Source organism: Barbatula barbatula, assembly GCF_947034865.1.
Source record: "Barbatula barbatula genome assembly, chromosome: 12".
NCBI lineage: Eukaryota > Metazoa > Chordata > Actinopteri > Cypriniformes > Nemacheilidae > Barbatula > Barbatula barbatula.
This window is the reverse complement of record NC_136775.1, coordinates 9,870,484-9,889,338: the sequence shown is the minus strand read 5'-3', so window position 1 is coordinate 9,889,338 and position 18,855 is coordinate 9,870,484. Positions and strand designations below refer to the sequence as shown.

The 18,855-nt window shown below is 37.9% G+C and overlaps 1 protein-coding gene across 1 annotated transcript in view; it reads left to right on the top strand.

Moving 5' to 3' along the window:
* Positions 1-18,855, top strand: part of itga8 (integrin, alpha 8) — a 55,511-nt gene that overhangs the window by 2,861 nt on the left and 33,795 nt on the right. Inside the window, exons 3-13 of the mRNA XM_079468751.1 lie at positions 733-833; positions 1,397-1,520; positions 3,273-3,334; positions 3,780-3,825; positions 5,831-5,956; positions 6,265-6,309; positions 7,630-7,673; positions 8,259-8,315; positions 8,413-8,465; positions 9,708-9,913; positions 13,756-13,947. Of these exons, the coding sequence (XP_079324877.1) occupies positions 733-833; positions 1,397-1,520; positions 3,273-3,334; positions 3,780-3,825; positions 5,831-5,956; positions 6,265-6,309; positions 7,630-7,673; positions 8,259-8,315; positions 8,413-8,465; positions 9,708-9,913; positions 13,756-13,947 (1,056 nt within the window). The remainder of the gene's footprint in view (positions 1-732; positions 834-1,396; positions 1,521-3,272; positions 3,335-3,779; positions 3,826-5,830; positions 5,957-6,264; positions 6,310-7,629; positions 7,674-8,258; positions 8,316-8,412; positions 8,466-9,707; positions 9,914-13,755; positions 13,948-18,855) is intronic.

Below are 18,855 nucleotides of genomic sequence, written 5' to 3'. Positions count from 1 at the left end.
TCACATGTCCATAAAACATGATAAAACAGACACGTCATACACCCTGAGCGCAGACACATGAAAAGTCATTTTCACATTTGCTGAAGAAATATATGTGTACATTTCTATGTAAATGGTACTGGCATGATACCAGCCTGCTTTGAGTGGTTGCAACAATAATTTGATTGAGAAAATTTCTACATTTCCTCAAGTCATTTCATTCAAATTCCTCATGGCTGAGTAATTTTATAGCATGGCGTTATCTGTTAAAATTTCAGACAGATTTCTGATTACTAAAGTACAGTAAAGTACATTAATGAAGTAAAATGATGGAGAATGACTAAAGACTGGCGAAGAAGGAGAGCCGAGGTGAATTTGTGGCGGGGTGTTTTTATGAGGTGTAGACTATACCTTATGGAACTCTAAACAGGCCCAGGTGCACACAGATCTGTGTCTGGAAAACACAAAACCCCCATAGATACAAATGTACATGTGTATACAGTCTGAGAGTAAAATGACCCCCTTTAGATGTGCTTTTCCTTATAAACAGGAACACTCAGACCCACTTGAAATGCTGTTTAATTAGCTCTTTCGTGCCTCATGTTTTTCCAATATGAGTGTATTGCCGCAATGTGCGTGCAATGTGTTACATTTCCCAGTTGCCTGATGTTTTCTATTCAGTATATAGTGAACTCTATTCCTTTTTCTCTTTCTCTCTCTTTCTCTCTCTTTCCCTCTTGTTCAATTGACCAGATAACCGGATGGTTAAAGTGAATGGCACACGGGAGCCTCTGGAGTTTAAATCCTATCAGTGGTTTGGAGCTACAGTCAGGACCCACAAAGGCAAAGTGGTGGTAAGTGATGCTCAGAAACATAATCCAGTTAATGACCATTTGCAATCATAGTCTTGGCAGATGACTATGCAGTGTTCAGGGATGCAGTTGAAAAACCAGCTCAGAGAGGAGACAGTGGCGACGCTTCCCAACCATGTGTGGCAAACAGCTATTTAAAACCATTGCGTCAGAGGTTCAAAGTTATGGAGCTCAGTGCACTGGATAGAATATGTAACTCTGGGCAAGATTTTTTTGTGTGTTTTTAAAAGACATGTGTCTCTGTCTGTCACTGATATGCATTTACTGATAGGGTTATGGAAATGAAGTTGCCTTTGAAGAAAGAGGTTAAGCGTCTGTTGTTCTTCAGAGAACCACACACTCAAACATTGTTCAAATGTGCTTGTTTGGAAAAATCAGAAAGAAGATTCCAGTTTTCTTTACCTTCTGCAGTTCTGCCATCCCCGGGAGTGTCCAAAGCTTCTCATCTCTCATACTATGCAGTATATCCACAGATGTGCTGTTCTTATATTTCTTCTATTGTATATCCGTCAGTATTGTAAGTGCTGTTTTGTATATGTTTGTAGGCCTGCGCGCCCCTCTATCACTGGAGGACAGTGAAGGTCAGCAGCGAGATGGATCCAGTGGGAACATGTTATGTGGCTGTTCAGAACTTCAGTGCCTATGCTGAGTATTCACCATGTAGAACCAGTGAGTACACACACACACACGCACGCACACACACGTTTAGAGCGGGGTCCATTTTTTTTGCTTCTCAGAGAAGATATTTCAAAAAAGTTGTAATATACAGTTCATCACCTTGAATTGATCTTGTTAAGTAGTGATGTATGGAATACTGTTTCCAGGTCCAAGCATCCACTCGTTTCAAGTGAGGTGACTATTTAAACAGCTGTTTATAAGCACTTTTATTCTTATTACACATTCATGCTAAACTTTCAGAAACTCGCGATGTTCACCACAGTTTCACGGAATCTCCGAAATCAATATTATTTACCTATGGCATCTAATAGAGCATTTGTACTCAAAAGTGGTATATGACCTTACAGAATATGGTGGTTTGTGACGTAAGGGTTCTATGTGACATATTTGTCAAAACTCAATTATTCACATATTCTTATTCTGTCAGGAAATGTAATAATGATCTAATGTTAAACTTATTTATATTGTTTGAAGTTTTTTACGTTGTCTACATTTTGGAAGATTTTCAGAAATCTTATCTGTTATAGGCTGCCCATCCAGTTGCCATGGCAATAATACATCCTACTGTAAACAGAAATCGAAACGAAACTCACATGTTTGTTTTGACGTAATTAAAAGCTATTTCCCCTGCTTTGAAGTATAACATTCACTGTAACAGGGAATTCTGATGAATTCTAATTCATTCCATTATATCAGATACACACATTATCCTAAAAACACCCACACAGAGACACATCTATATTAGCCTTTAGTTTAGTGTTGAGCGGTGTGTACATGTATGTGTGGGGGGTGATGGTAACTGTGCCTAAAAATGTCTTGAGAGGAGAAATTAGTGTATGATATATGAGCCCGTAATGGCTGTGAATTACTCGCTCTAATATCAAGTGCCAGCAGTCTGCCTGGCAGGTCAGCAAGGCGTCATTTCCAAGGTGCAGAGCAAACCGTGTCAATGTTCTCTGGCTTGTATGAGCTGCGGAATGGACACAACATTAATGCACGCTTATATACAGTTACTTTGTAAAATTTGGAAATGAGATGTTAGCTATAGGCTGCCAGAGGATAGTAAGAAAAGATAAACAGAAAAAACAGAGAGAGAGAGAGAAAAAGTTTATTGTGTTCTAGGACACAAACTGTGTTGCAGACATTAGGATTTGTAGGGATGTTATGCCTCATTTACTGGAGGTCAGACTAAATTCCAATTTATATGTATATATACTTACAGTAGGCTACAGATGTTACTGTACACCAGAGGAAAAACAGCGCACAGTCACTTCATCAAGCATGACTCATTTCTGGATCGGCACCCTTTCTGGTCCAACAATCCAATGAACCAATCAGATTTTGGGTTAAAGCTAAACCAGGGCTTAGTGTTTGAACATTATTCTTATCAGTTTATCATTTCTGTGTGGTTTTAGAAATAGTTAAAAGTCCTAAATTACACTGTAAAGAATACATGTAAAATAGATTCATGTTATTTTTCATATATATTTCATGTTATTTTACTGTACACCCAGTTTATAAATGCACAATTGATTTCAGTAATTTTATATTTTTTACCACATCTCATGAAAAAATTGTCATTTCATGAAAAAATTTTACAGTGTAGGATTATTAACAGTGTTTTGAGGTGTATCTACATTTTAACAAAAAAATGTTTACATACTTGGTACATACTACATACTACATACAAAGTTTTTAATCCCTATCACATTTATATTACTGAGAATGTTGTGATCTCTGCAGATAACCCGGACCCTGAGGGCCAGGGTTTTTGCCAAGCAGGCTTTAGCGTTGATTTCACGAAGGTAACAAATCTCTCTACATATCATTATGTTTTTACCACCTGATTTACAAATTAAGTTATCATTTAGTTAACATTATTTACATCATAAACATTTATTTTAAAAGTGATATGTAAATATCAGAGTTTTAAAAGGAGGTTTTGGTCTCAGACTATCGGAACCCACCGTGTATCACGTTCTCCCTTCCATTCTTTTGTCACGCCCAATCAGAATAGATGACAGGAAGAGGCCTGTTTTCCTTATATTCCGTGTTTATTTTTCTTTCTCTTCTAACTCGCCTGTGCTAAAAATAAACAGTAACCATTTATCCTAGTGTCTCAAATCTGTCTTCACACTCTTCGAATTATGCAAACACACACAGAAATAAACGCAAACACACTTATAACTGATGTCAGCCTAATGCCTGCTAGTGTGCTTATTTCTATCCTTCTCTGTCTCTTTGGCTCAGGAGGGGACGTTGGTTGTGGGGGGACCTGGGAGCTTCTACTGGCAAGGTAACATTTCTCCTCAATAAACAGTCAATATTTTCCAACATTCCATTCTTTTCCAGAGGATCTTTAAGTGAGAAAACCGATTTGCAGACAAGAGTCTCGCTAGACCCCAGGAATCCCAGCTCATTCCAACAGAATGACCCTTCCTCCACCTTCAGAGCAGAATAACAGACACTCGAGAGATGACACGTCACCTCTCGTGAGCCCCGTTACCAAGATAATCAGAGATTATCTCATTCATGACTGAGTCTGTTCGGCCGATTTGAGCGCAGGGTTCTGTTAGAGGTCACTCATCCGAGATGGTTTCATGATAACGGTAGTAAAGTGTCAGTGATAATAAAAGACAGAAGGGTCATTCGCATTTGGGTCAATGGAATCGGTGTTGGATAATCATGAGACGTTTAATCTTTGTTTGAACTCCAATGACAGGAAGCGACTGAATAACACCTGCACTTTCTCACTTTAAGCCTGCATTTACTTGTTCTGGTTAATTGGCAATGAGAGACGTTAACAGAGAATTCATAGATTTCCAGCACACTGGAATCTGAATTTTGAGAGCAATTTGCATTGATGGGCATTTGCGCCAGTTTTGTTGATTAAAACAGAACACTGAGAAAACTGCTTATTTATGTTTGTATTAGTAACATATTTTGTACTTTGAATTGAATTTCAAGCAACTCACAACTTGAATTTTAGGGTTATGTGACCTGTCTAGTTTTCTGTGTGTGAACCAGCCATTGAAAAAACAAAATATCAGAGAATTTTGGTAACCAAACAGAGGTGGTACCCATTCACTTCTATTGTACTATACAGACACAAAAACAATGCAACTCAATCGGTGCCAGCATTGTTCATTCTTCAAAATATATTATTTTGTGTTCTGCAGAAGAAAGTTAGTCATACAGGTTTGAAATGAAAATGATCAATACATAATGACAGATTTTCCCTTTAAAGTGAGAATCAGAAAATGCCTTTCTCCTCTTAATAACTCTTAAACGTGCGGCATGGGCTCGAACTTCCTTTATTACAACTAAACGAAGCACAACCAAATATTTAGTGGCCGGATGTATGCGTGTATGTGGTTTGAATTTGTATTTCCGCAACAATAGATGTTGATTGTTGTGTAATTGCAGTCGTATGTGTTTTAAAGAATGCATGCAGACCCCCCACATACCTCTCTCTTTCTGTTTCATGCTGTTGACAAATACAGATGCATGAGAAGTTATGACCTGCCACCCGTTTTCTCTCCTCATTTATTTCCCACGCATGGTCCATCTTGACCATCCTAACCTTTTCACATCATCACTCTGTTTTAAGGAATGACAACAGATTTCGGTAAGAAGGAAAGTTAGTGTTAGCCACATGCTTTAAGTGTGTGTGTTTGTTCACAGAATTTAGGACATACTCTGAAAAATAGATGCACAAGTAGACACAGTTATACAGAGCTAAACACATTAAGAGAGATGGACGAGGTCCAGGTCAAGCTGCTGTCTGGTTGTAAAAAGAGAGTAATGCGTGTATTGAACTTGAACAAAAAACACAGAGAAAATGTCTTTGTTGGATACTCCCAATTGCTCCCTTAACACCATGTTGTGTCTTAATATGTGAGGAGAACTTGCATCTGTGTTTTTGAAATGTGAGATGGAGGCAGACCTGTATGACTTGATATTTTGAAGAATGTTGGTAACCAAACAACGGCAGTGCCCATTGCATTGGTTTTGTGTCCATACAATGGAAGTCAATGTACGTTGGTTACCAACATTCTTCAAAATATCATCTTTTGTGTTCTGCAGAAGAAAGAAAGTCATACATGTTTGATATGACAAGCGGGAGTAAATGATGACAGAACTTTTAATTTGGGTGAACTATCACTTTTAAACAAATCAACACATTTACACCAATAAGATCAAGGTTTTCTTCCAGCGCATATTTTTTTATTTTTACAAATCTTTTAGGATTTTATTTTTAGAATCTTTAAAGGATTTTTACATTTATGTGTGTACTGTAGGTCAAGTGATCACAGCGGGAGTAGCAGAAATACTGAACGGCTATTCCTTGAAAACGATCCTGCGGAAAGTTCAGGGAGAGAAACAGACGGTGGCTGCATCAGACACGTATGATGACAGTTACTTGGGTAAGAGAGAATGTGTGTGTTTGCTTTCGAAAGGTAAAGATGCTTTATGGGACACCAGTGAGCTGTTTAGGGGTCAATGGAAACAGCCCTCAGGCAATTTAATAAACACACACAGGCACATGTTTTTTGTGTGGATGTTGGAGCATTTCCTCTTGAATCTTTATCACAGCTATAATCATTATCATCATAATAGTGGAATTGATAATAAAATGACAAGGGGACATCAATTTACTTGCTAAGTTTGTTGCTAGCATTAACTTTTCCATTCACTGTAATCTAGAGACACATATTCTTTTTCTGTCCGGTAGGATACTCTGTAGCGGTCGGAGAGTTCACGGGTGATTCAGAACAAGGTGAGACCTTAAACCTTTCCGCTACATTTCTACTCACATGGTACATTTCCATACACTGATTTAGACTCATTTAAGATTAAAATCTATTCTTAAATGGCTTAATGTGGTCATGCTTTTGTATCTTAAAAAAGATAATATTCTTTTGGGATAGAAGTCATACTGTACCCATGTATTGCATATGTAGACTGGGTTCAGCCAAGCTCCTCCCCTGTGTTCCTTATGGAACCATGCAATCCAAAATGATTATTTTATTGCATCCTTATCACCTCTATTTGTGTGCTTTTCTGTCCTATATGCATTGTAAATGTTGTGCAGAGTTTGTTTTTACTGTGTCCATCAGAGAGAGAGAGGTAGCTTTGTCTTTGTGTGTGGCTGTTGTGGGCATTTCTGGCCTGCTAAGCTTTGATCGGACCTTTTAGCCTCAGACCAAAATTACAGACAGTTTGCAGTATTCTGCCGCTGACATGCCACCCAGTGACAAACAGCCCATGCGTAGCCCGTCATCCCTCAAACACACACTTATACAGCCCCACAGAAGTGTTCACAAGCCGTCATTACCATCCACATCCATCAAACGGCACCATCATTGCTTTTTTAACCTCTCTCTCTTTCTCTCTCTTTCTCTCTCTCTCTCTCTCTCTCTCTCTCTCTCTCTCATGCATATGCTCTGTCTGGTCTGGATTAGTGGTGATCTCTGTGTGTCAGGGCTTCATAAATGTGCTTTTGCTGTGGTGCATTTTGCGGTTGAGGAAGGCGGGAACATCGAGGTGGTGGGGGTGGAAAGTTGAAGATGCGAAGTATGTGACGAGTCTTTGGGTGACTGGGTGACAGGCAGGCTGGGATGACTTAGATATAGGAAGAGACCATTTCCGATCTTGGTGGGTGGGACAAAGAGCTAATGGACAACCAGAAACCCTCCCATGACATCACTATCTGCATGATGATCCATCAGATCTGAGTCTATCTCTGTCACTCTCTCTCTCTCTATCGCAATCCATCTTCTCCAATCTGGATCCGTCTTCTAAATATTTATATTCAGTGACTGACGTGGTGTTGACAGAAAAGAGATTTACAAAAATCACAAGTCTCACCTTAGTGTTTATCCTGAGATGCTATAGATAAGTGCTTGTGTGTGTGAGTTTGTCCGTGCATGCGTGCGTGCGTTACACGGCATCGAGTTGATACATTTATTTCATTAGATAGGAAAAGTGTGTTTTATTCTTGTTCAGGACCGAAGGATATTATTTGTTTCTTTAAAATCTTCCGATCTTGAATACATAAACATACATATTAATTTGATTTTGTTTATGTCCCATACAGAACTGGTAGCAGGGGTACCTCGAGGGGCGCAGAACTTTGGTTATGTAAGTATAACATCTTAAACAGTCTCTGGTCAAAGGTCAAGGGGGAAGGTGAAATGTGAGGTTAGTGCTTACCATGACAGCAAGAACTTATTGGTTTTGTTATTGATTTAAATAAACAATGAAAAGCTTAATGTTTAGTGAGACATACTTTAGCAAGACATAAAACCTCCATTTCACTTGTGGACATACAAAACATGTGTAAGTGGATTTGAGTTCCTCGTCTGGATGTGATTTAAAATTTTGAGGCATTCCCAATTATGGCTGTACTATCTAGTAGAGGGGTGTCCCCTTTGCCCCTATTTGAACAGAATCAAAGCTGGACGGGTGGTTTGTGACACATTATTATTATCACTGTTTATTTATTTTATCCACTGCATGTTATGTTCATGGCATGTGGCTTTGTTTGATTTAGGATCTCAATCATACAAATAAAACAGCATTAATCTGGAGGACATTAATATGATAAGATGAAGTGCTGCAGGGCATCAGACAGCAATTTAGATACCATCTCCTGATAAAATGATCTGTCATAAATTGATACAATGCTTCATGAGCAGTAAAATTATAAATTTCTGGTTTCATTAGGTGGCTGTCATCAACGCAACAAATCTGACATTTATTCAGAATTTTACTGGAGAACAGGTGAGAGAGTATCTAAAGATTTTTTTGGTAAGTTGTGTTTCGTCTGCATGTGTTCCTCATTATATTATTTAATGTCATATTTCATTATTTCTAACAGATGGCTTCATATTTTGGATACACTGTTGCAGTGACTGATCTAAATGGAGATGGGTAAGTCGGCCTAAAAATTCAATGTCCAGTGACTTTTAAAGATAATTAACTTAATATATCATTTAACATAATAACTTAATATAAAACAACTTTTCCCAAATGTAACTTCTGGTAGACTTGAATTGAATTCAATTAATATACAATCAATAAAAAATATAATCATTTGTTATATTATAACCAAACACATACCGGAAGATAACTTCGGGCCAGGTGTGTGCGCCTGATGAAACCTTCTATGCTCTTCTCATCCGGTTTCATCTATCCTCTTCTCGTCCCATCTTGTTTAGTCTCATCTCTTCATCACTGTCTGAAAGGCTCTGTGGTGGCATGTGTTTATGTCATTAACTCAAAGGTTTCCTTACCAACGGTACAACGTTAAATCAAAAGCAGTTTACTCAAAGCTCCATAAAGACAGAGCAGCTAAATGATAAACCAGCAATACCCAATACGCAGATTCTGCCAAAAGAGCAAATTACACCTCATTACACTTGTACTGTAGTTACTGTAGTTGTTGAAGTGGCTCATTTGTCAAATCATACTAATAAATCTCTAGGGTTAAAGACGATGTATAGTTTTTGTTTTACTTTGCTACCAAATCACAGCTTATGAATTACAGTGATTCTTTCCAACCTAATATGGTTGTATTTGTTATCTTAAACATCATCATTAGAGCAAGTTCTGAACATCCAAAACCTTAAAACGTTGGTATCTGCCTCCATGTTAGTTGATTGTAGTCCAGGTTATTTTTAGAAGTCTTTGTTCTGAGATGTTGGAACATTTTGGTGTTCCTCCATCAGTCCAAGCCTTTATTCTGAAAATCACAGTCTGTTTTATATTTTCGCTATTTTTATGATTTACGCTTTATTCGCTGTCTGCTGATAGGCTCTTTTCAGGTTGACATGAGCTGGCCCGGTCTCCATCATCTTCAATGGCTCACGTTTTTAACAGTTACACTATGATTTCTTGATCTGTGTGTTTGCTCTTTGTATATATTGCTGTCTTGGAAGCCCAAGGGTGGAGTCATGTGTGATACTTTGATTTCAAACACGCTTTATAAAGCACAGACAGTGCCTGATCCGAGAACAGGTCTTTGTCCTGTTGCTAACCACTCTGTCTTTTCAATTGCAGATCTAAAATCTTGAAAACGTATTAGTATGTCACCACGTTTGTAGGATGGTTATGGTATAGATATTACCATTGTCCCGTTATTAAAACAATGTGCGTGTAATGTTGTCTTCTAAGGTTGGATGATGTGTTGGTTGGAGCCCCACTTTACATGGATCGTGAGTTTGAGAGTAAACCTCGAGAGGTGGGTCGGGTGTATTTGTACCTGCAGGAGGACGCACTTCTGTTTTCTCCTCCTATCACGCTCACTGGAAAACACCTGTTCGGACGTTACGGAAGCGCCATCGCCCCTCTCGGAGATCTTAACCAGGATGGTTACTTGGGTAAGTCTGCGTTTTATTTGACTATTAGTCCGTTATTTTCAAGGCCTTTGAGTCATGTTGTCATTTTACCCTGTTTAACCAAACACCCATTTCCCGCTTGCCATGTTTTGTGTAGGATATCCTGTCTGTGTATCACAGGATTACAATTTTCACGCCAGTCTGAAAACGTTAAACTTGTCTGTGATTTCCTGTGATGAGTTGAGTGTGACTCACTATGACGCGTGTGGATCTTTTTAAGGCTCTGCAGATGATTGAATATCTCATTATTGTTGCCTTCTATCTGTTACAAATTTAGTTGATTTCCCCAGTCAAAGGGGTAATACTTTCCATTCCTAAAAACTCGCTCAATCCATCAGTAATCAAAATGAGATCAATCAGTTTAGATTTATGGCTCAAGGTGGCTTCTATATATTAAAGTAAATTCCCTAAGAATGTTAGTTGGAACAAGACATTCATCTAAAGCCATGACAATTCAGGACTTAGACAGGCTCCACGATGTCCTATATCTCAATTTCTGTCTTCATCGCTTCGTCGTGTTGTCACAACGGCATTTATGTGAAGTTGAACAGAAACAGGTGTTCATGGGTGGAGTCCAGACTAAACTAATCACCCAAAGATTTTCTCCATCAATGTGGCTACAGGCAGATCTTCTTACTAGAGATTTCTGTTTGCAACACTGTGTTTTTGTGTGTGTGCATTCCTTGTGCATGACTCGAGCCTATATGTTACTGTAACATGAACTGAAATGTCATTGTAATTTTGAGATGTAATTGGCTATAGTTGACCAATCAGAGATGTAATCCACCTGATTCTCACATTAATTCGCATACACATCTTTTCCTAATGCAATTTGTAATATGAGACCGTAGATGTTGCATGAAATGCCAGTTTGCTTGAAGAATGTTTATTGTGGTTATGTGTTTCAAGTAAGGCAGCAACAGTAAACAAAACACAATTTGATTTAAAGGGATAGTTCACCCAAAAATGAAAATTGTGTCATCGTTTATTTACTTTTACCCTCTTGTCATTTCAAACCTAAATGACTTTCATTCTTCCACAGAATACAAAAGAAGATATTTTAAAGAAAGCTGGAAACCAAACTATGCCGCCGCCCATTCACTTCTATTGTCTGGGCACAAAATTAATGCAAGTGAATGGGGGCAGGTTAATAGTTTTTTCAAAATATCTTCTTTTGTGTTCTGCAGAAGAAAGAAAGTCTCACAGGTTTGAAATAAAATGATGACAGAATTTCATTTTTTGTGTGAACTATCCCTTTAAGCAAAGATTACATTTGCGCATCATTTATGGATTTTGGATCACATTTTTCTGGCTTATACTATAAGTATCAAATACTGAAATCCTGATGCTGGGAGTTTTGGACAATAATGACTTAATCAATATCTGATACAGGCATGAAGCTTAAGATATCACCGACTGCATTCTCTGTTACAGCAGCCATATGGCTGTACGGATGTAATGAAGTGACAAGTGCATGTGTAGCCTAGCGTGTGCACATTTTTATTATTTATTGTTCGGCTAGCTGACGATGCTTTAGTTGCTTTGTTTCAAGACTCACGAAGACTTCTTCGTGCCTGTATCTAAGAAAATATTGGCCATATGATTTTGATCTTAAGTTGTCAATCATATTACAAATGTCGTAAATTAAATTTCACTTTATTGTATTACATTGCGATAGACGAAAGAGTTTACCTTAGTCCAACTTCTCTCTGTCTGTGAATGTCATTTGGGAAATAAACATAATAATTCAATCAGAATAAGAGCCAGAGAATGTGAGAGTTGATGTCTATGGGTATATAATGTCTTTGTGCTTTTTTAAGGCAATATTGTGGTTTCTTATGTCTGTAAAACAGAGTGTTTCTCTCATTTATGGCATGTGGTATATTTACACAGCTGATTATGGCCAAGCCACAAAATTAAGTATCTTGTAAAAAGTCCATAATGACTTCTGTCTCTTTCTAATGTCAGAATGTCTAACTGTCGAGTGCGTGAACTCTCTCTGGTCCACAGTATACGTCCGCACATTTGCATATGTTTTCTTTTCATTCCTGTGGTGGTCCCTAATCTGGCCATCAGTATGTTAAAGCTGGGGGTCTTTGGGCACTGTGCCAGCTACTGTGCCTGCTGTCAGAAAACAGGAAAAGGAAATGACCAGGAATCACTAAAAACATGCGGGGGATATTTTTAGAGGGGAACCAACCCAAGAGAAACAATGAAAGTGCATTAATACATAGGGTGACACACGTGCACTCACACATATGGTGGTCCGATCAAAGGAAATGAGCGCTTTCTTGTGGTGGCGATTTTATTTTTCTACGTGTAATTTAACTCTTCATTCCCCTCTACCTCAACAGTTTACTTAGTTTAGAAGATATCCATGAACACTCATTCCTCTCAGATCATTTATTAGTCCTTAGTTACGGTATAAGGCCTCTGTTTTTTTATCCTTTTATCTACTGCGATGTATGAGGACATATCTTCAGAGTTTACTTCCGTTATCCCTCAGTTCTTCTGCCCTTGTGTCCCACAGTGGGCATCTACGTCTGGGTCAACGTTTGTTGTCGGTTTGTTTGCGTGCGTGCCGGCCAAATGTAGGTTAATGACTCAAGCAGAGTGTTCCTGGCAGGAAGAAAACCTTAAAAAGATACCCTGTACTGGAGATTTATTGGCTACGCGGTAGTGGACTTGGATGTGCGCTTGTGCATGAGTCTGTTATTGTTCTGTAATAGCCCCTCGAAGCTCAGGAGAAAGAGCAGTCGCTCCCTCTGGAGCTTTGTGTAAATCATGAGTTTCTTCCGAGCGTCTTCAGTTCTTCTACATGAAAGCATCCCTCTGTTCCTGTTCACCATCACAGACACTAAAATAATCAATATTAGATGATAAATGGAAATATGTAGCAGGGCCAATTGTTCTGCACAGTGTGAGTCCAGGTTTTCTAGCTGTGACTGCACTCTTAAAAAGGTGCTTATTGATGTCATAGAAGAACCATTCTTGACTAAAGGGTTCCATAAAGACCTTTTAACATCCAAGGCACCTTTCTGTTTTGCAGAAAAAAGGCTATTAGGACTATAAAAAAGTTAGAATGACATGGTTTGTATAAGAATTTGTAAGTAAAGGGTTATTTGGGTAACCAAAAAATGGTTCTTTTATGGCAGACGTGTCCAAAAGTTGGGCCCGGGGGCCAAAATGGTGACCTTTGATTTAGCCTGTCTTATCATTCATGAAAAGAGCAAAGAGGGAAATAATTGAATGGAATAGACTACAACGTTTTTTTTTTAAGTTTGGACATATAAAGTTTTTGTGAATCCAGGGGTCCCAATTGTTTGGAAGAAGCTATAGCCAGTTTAGACAAATGATAACATGGAAATGTTGTGTTACATGCCATCATCTTCAAAAATCATAAAGGGTAGGTAAATAAAATACAACCCAGACTACATTTAATACAGATATACCTCCAACAACTACTGTATTAACATCGCTTCAGCCAAAACAAATTTGTTTTGTGCAGTGAATTACTGTCCTTGAGGATAAAAGTAAGATTTTGGACTGTGTTGTGTTCACTCAGCCACCAAAAAATATTTTTTGTCATAATTGATTCACCCTCATGTTAACATGCATGAAGTACTTTCTTCAGCAGAACACAAAAGATTGATCCCATTCATTGACTAACATTCAAAAAACTGTACAGGTTTTTAAAAGAAGAGTGTCTTCTGTGTAATCTATGACTTTAATATCAAAATCTGTGTAAAATATTGGTCCTAGAATAAAACCACTTGAGAAGCACTGATTTATACTAATATATGGTTTCTTCATCTTTTTCTCAGATGTGGCGATAGGGGCTCCATTCGCAGGGGAAGATCGTAGCGGCCGAGTCTTCATCTATAACGGGCAGAAGTCTGGTCTGATGCTGGAGGAATCTCAAGTGCTGAGAGGGGCCTGGGCCTCATCTGCCATCCCAGCAGGCTTTGGGTTTACCCTGCGTGGAGATTCCGACATAGATAACAACCAGTACCCTGGTGAGTACAGCAAAACCGTCAATCTCTCTTTCCAGCTTTCTCTCAGCTGGCTGCCTTTTATTATGCATGTTTCTGTTAAGACTATCATGCTGAAGAAACTGATGTAAACTATAAAGATGAAAAACAAAAAGAGTGAACATAGCAGAGATGGATAGAATCCAGACATACAGGTCGAGTCACTTTGTTGGTTAATGTGCCGTTGTTTTTTATGAACGTTTGATGAAGCATTTCCATTCTCATTCCAAGTTTGGATTCTGTGTGATATAGTTTGGATTTCTGTATTTCCTGTTATGATGAGCATGTTTTTTTCAAAGTTCTCTGCATATTTTTCTCATTTCTGTGTTTGTCACTTTATTTATCTTTCATAATCTATTGAGACATTTTTTTGTATGATGTGACCCATGTGATATTGAGATCTCTGTTTGGTCCTCTGTCTGGATTTAGATGCCATGTCAAACCACACAAACATGGATAAATTATGATTCTGCTTATTTCAACAAGTCCACTGATTAGGGATTTACTTGAGAAGGTCCGATAAAACCTTATTGAACATTTAGATATTTTAAGCAGTTATTTTGAGTCCATTGATATGACAGGTGCTGGTGAATAAACAAGCTATTTGGTTCATGAGACTTTCTTTTATAGACACTTCTTGTGAGTGTGGTTTACTAAACAATCCTTTAACAAGTTGTTACATCACAACCCTCGCATGTATAAGTAATCACGTTAACTTTTTGGCCACAACACATAGCAATACATAATATACTGTAGCAACGTATGTGTATAAATAAATTATATCCTAATAATACTTGTAATGTACTTTCTAGGTGCATTTTAAATGTTTATTTACAGTACAGACCATCTGTCTTTCTAAGTACTGTAAATAGAGTTCATTTGTTTTTACAAACTGAGTGCCAAAATTATCTTCTGTGGAAATCAACATCATGACGCAGATACTGTTAACTGACTTGAAATATTCCAAAGTCATTTATAGCTGTGTGTTTCTCCATAGACTATAATACAGATTATGATAATAAGCACTGCTAATGACCCAATATGTACAGTAATATACAAAAATGATAAAAAAGTAGTTAAATGGAGGAGATTTTTTAGATTCCGTTAAAGAAAAATCTCTGCTAGAACCGGAACATTGTTGAAACACCATTGTTGTGATAGCTGCTGTGATAGCTTCACATGTTTTTGTGGGTTAGTTTGTATTGGCATTAACTATCTGAGAGAATATAGAGAAATTTTTTTTCCGAAGAACAGGAATCTAAACGTTCTTACAATCCATCACAACTAAAATCAATGTGAATTCACTGATTTAACCCCCACCGTCGGATGCTTTTCTCACAATTTTAACAAATAGTTAGTTTCCTCTGTCCTTTTATATTTTCTTTCATGTTTTATCACATGCTGTTGGTTAAGAGAGGGTTTGACATCTTACACACGTGCGTTTGAGTGTGTGGAGGCAGTTTGTTCTCTTTCTAGGGACAGGATTATCCTAGAGTTAGGATTGTTGTCTTAAATCTTTTGTATGAAGTAATTTTTTGCATGCACATATAAAAGCAATCCCAAATATCCTGCTTGGCAGAATGACATGCAAAGGTGTACACACATATACACACACATGATGTGGCAGAATGATGTTAAGCAGAGCCAGTAAGCTTAAGAAAAGACAGAAAGCAGGTAGTCCTGTTTGTTTATCTGTCAGCAGCTTTTTAAAGATAAAGAAACATCTGGAATCTTTAATCAGTGTAAAGCAGAAGCTTCTGAGCTGTGTGCATGTAAAGTACGTGTCTGTGTGATAGATAGATATTTATCCAGCTGTTTATTAATTTGACATCATAAGATTGTTTTAAGATTGTATTTTTCCTATTAACAATACTGTTTAAGACCATTGTTTTAAAACCAATGTAATTTAGGATACGTGTTATTTTTCATCTGAGCTTTAGAATTCAGATGGCTGCTAAATTGTTCGTTTTTTCTTTAAGACACTTCTACAGACTGGTCCATTGGGATGGCCCGGAGTAAACTTCTGGTCTGTGTTTGGTTATAATATAACAATTTATTTCATATTTAATTTTTTCAAAAATCATGTTTTTATTGTGCATTCCGATTAATATCAATCAAACTGCAGTTGGTTTGTTTTTGATTTAAGCCATAATTACAGAGTTATCTCATTTTGGAACCAAACTCTTCAATGTTGTTGCCACTGAAACAGTCTACATAAAGAATTAGTTAAGATTAGCCATTCTCTTGGCATGTGAAAAGTGCCATTGCCTGCCATAATGTGCCATGTGCCAACACATATTCATATGTAAAAAGTGGTCATAGGTCTTTCTTTTGGTTTGTTTAAATATTAAGTTATTTTAAAAGAAGAGTTAAAATCAAGTTTTACATGTCACTTGTGAGTTAAACTAAAGGTCACAAGCACACACACATTTACTTCAGTCCGTTATACTTGATTTTTACTTGTGTGGGTGAGGTTAAGGTAAGGGCTGGAGTTAAGTTGATGATTAAATGCAGAGTTAAAGTCAAAGGTCAAGGGTCGTTGATCCTGACCTGCTAGAAGAGCGGTGGAGGTTACATCCTCTGCATTTCCTGCACACAGCTTCAGGCAGTTCGCTCAGAGAGAAACAGACATATTCACATTGTACATTCAGAAACAATTATTTCACTTTATTACTCGGCTCGTTTGAATGCTTCTGATTGACCAGTCGCGTCATTTGCAGGTTTGTTATTCCCAGATAACATCTGCTCAAAACTAATAACACATGGTAAACCTGAAGCAGCAGATTTTTTTGACAAATTAAAAATAAATGTATCTTTTAATAACATAAATGAAAGATAATTGCCTGTTCGTGACATGTGAACGTTGTTTCTTACCTTCAAACCAAAGGTAAACTGCTTTTCCTTGTGGGAGATCTGCATTCGGTAAAAAAAATGATTCTCATGTGGCAAGTAGCTTCGCGTAGGGTCCTGATCACACTGTCGAGGCTTATTTCTGCGATAACAACCGGCTGCCTGTATATTATCCCTTCCTTAAAAATGTCAAGCAAGGGCGTATTCTAGATATAAGATAGAATTTTAAAAGAGAAAACGCAGTAAAAAGAAATGGAGATTTAGCTTTTAAAGCTGCACTGAGACCAAAATTCCCCTCTCCGCAATAATTCTTCACTGCATTACATTCAGAAACATACTTGATACTTGTGTATTTCTGGCGGTGTGAATCTGATGTTACAGTCAGGACCCCTTAGAAATAATTGTGGTGTTTGTGGAACTTGGGTGGGCACCATATACTTCTTTGGTCAGAGGTGAACACAACCACACACATGCCTCAAATCCTTCTTTTCCAAAATCTGCAATCTGACCAGAATCTCCTGATTCAACACATTTCACTGTGAGACGTCCACAGAGAGGGGTCCGTTACTTTCAGATTTCTTTGGATAGGCAGAAGTGAATCTGTGAATGTATGTCAGGTGAAATGAGAGAGGCACTTGGAGTTTGAGGTAAAGGGATTGCATGAGTTGGCTGTGCTCAGGCATTTCTTTGGCTGGATAATAAAGATGACTAAAACAGACTCCAACCCCATTAAAGTCCAAGTGTGTAAGCTTCCCGTCTTCTCCCTTCATCCGAGCACTTAAGACTCCTGTGTTGTGGTGGCCAGAGGGTTTCGACCTAAATATTTCAGATTGATTCATACAGTAGACACACACACTCAAAAACACTTACACCTCATTGCCTTTGTGTGGAAGTCAAACTTACAAATGCAGTTTCAAGATGTGGGTGCAATAGATTTAAATTCTCTCGTAAGCAAGAAACAAGGTGATATCTCAAGCTCTCGGGATGTGCGGGATGTGTCTGTCTGTCGGCGTGAGCGAGCCTGTTTGAGGTGTGTTTTCTGTCACAACACCAAAAAACCGCTGCGTCGGGACTCTGGGATTGAATGTTTGCCAGGGGTGTCTTTTTCCAGGCAGGACCTGAAGGAGACCAATCAACCTCAGAGAAACTGGATTTAAAGCTGCAGTCTCTGAACACTCATTAGGGAGCTGGAACGGCTCTGGAACATTCCTGCATGTAAGGCCCTTACCTTGTCTGACTGCAAGCATCCCTACAGGACCAATTTATACTCTTCCATCCTATTAATGCTTTGTGACATTTAGCTGCGGAGACCGAACATTCTTTTCCTCAACTTTGAATACCAAATGAAACTGATCTTGTGTGATTGTTGAATTGTATTTGAAATCATACACTTATAAATCTGTCAATCCAAGTATTGGCTACTAAGTCTAATAATGTCTAGATTGTTGTATTTATTGTGTTACAGACGTTGGATATTTCTAGCAAATGATTTTATTATAGTCAAATTATTTTTAAATAAATGTCAACAGAGAAAGATTCGTTCTGCATCCAAAAGATGTAGTTGCAACATTTTCTAGCAGGGCCTGTTGTGGCCAGTCTGTCAAATATTCAGTTCTTGTTATACATGGATTTACGAAATGTATAAGGACAAATGATGAAGGACAGAGATGTTATGGCTTTAATAGAGATTTCAGTGGAGGCAATCGACCAGTAGCAAAAGACACTGCCAAAACTCCTCTGTTTCGTTTCTGTTGATAGTGTCTATGGCCATAAGCATTAGAATGTTAATAACATTCTCAAACACGCCAACATGATGCCAAGTTGAAATCAAGAGATCAGTTATATTATATTTTTTGGTCATCTTTTGATGGAGTTTGGGATATGTTATGAAAGTGATGAAAGAGGAGATGCAAATTAGATCAGGAAAAGCATGATTATGTTTGAGCCCCTGGACTTCATAAAAGACCATTAAGACTAAATTGTATCTTTAGCATGTATCTGTAGCTTATCTAGTAGAATACAGTGCAAAGATCATTGGTTTGA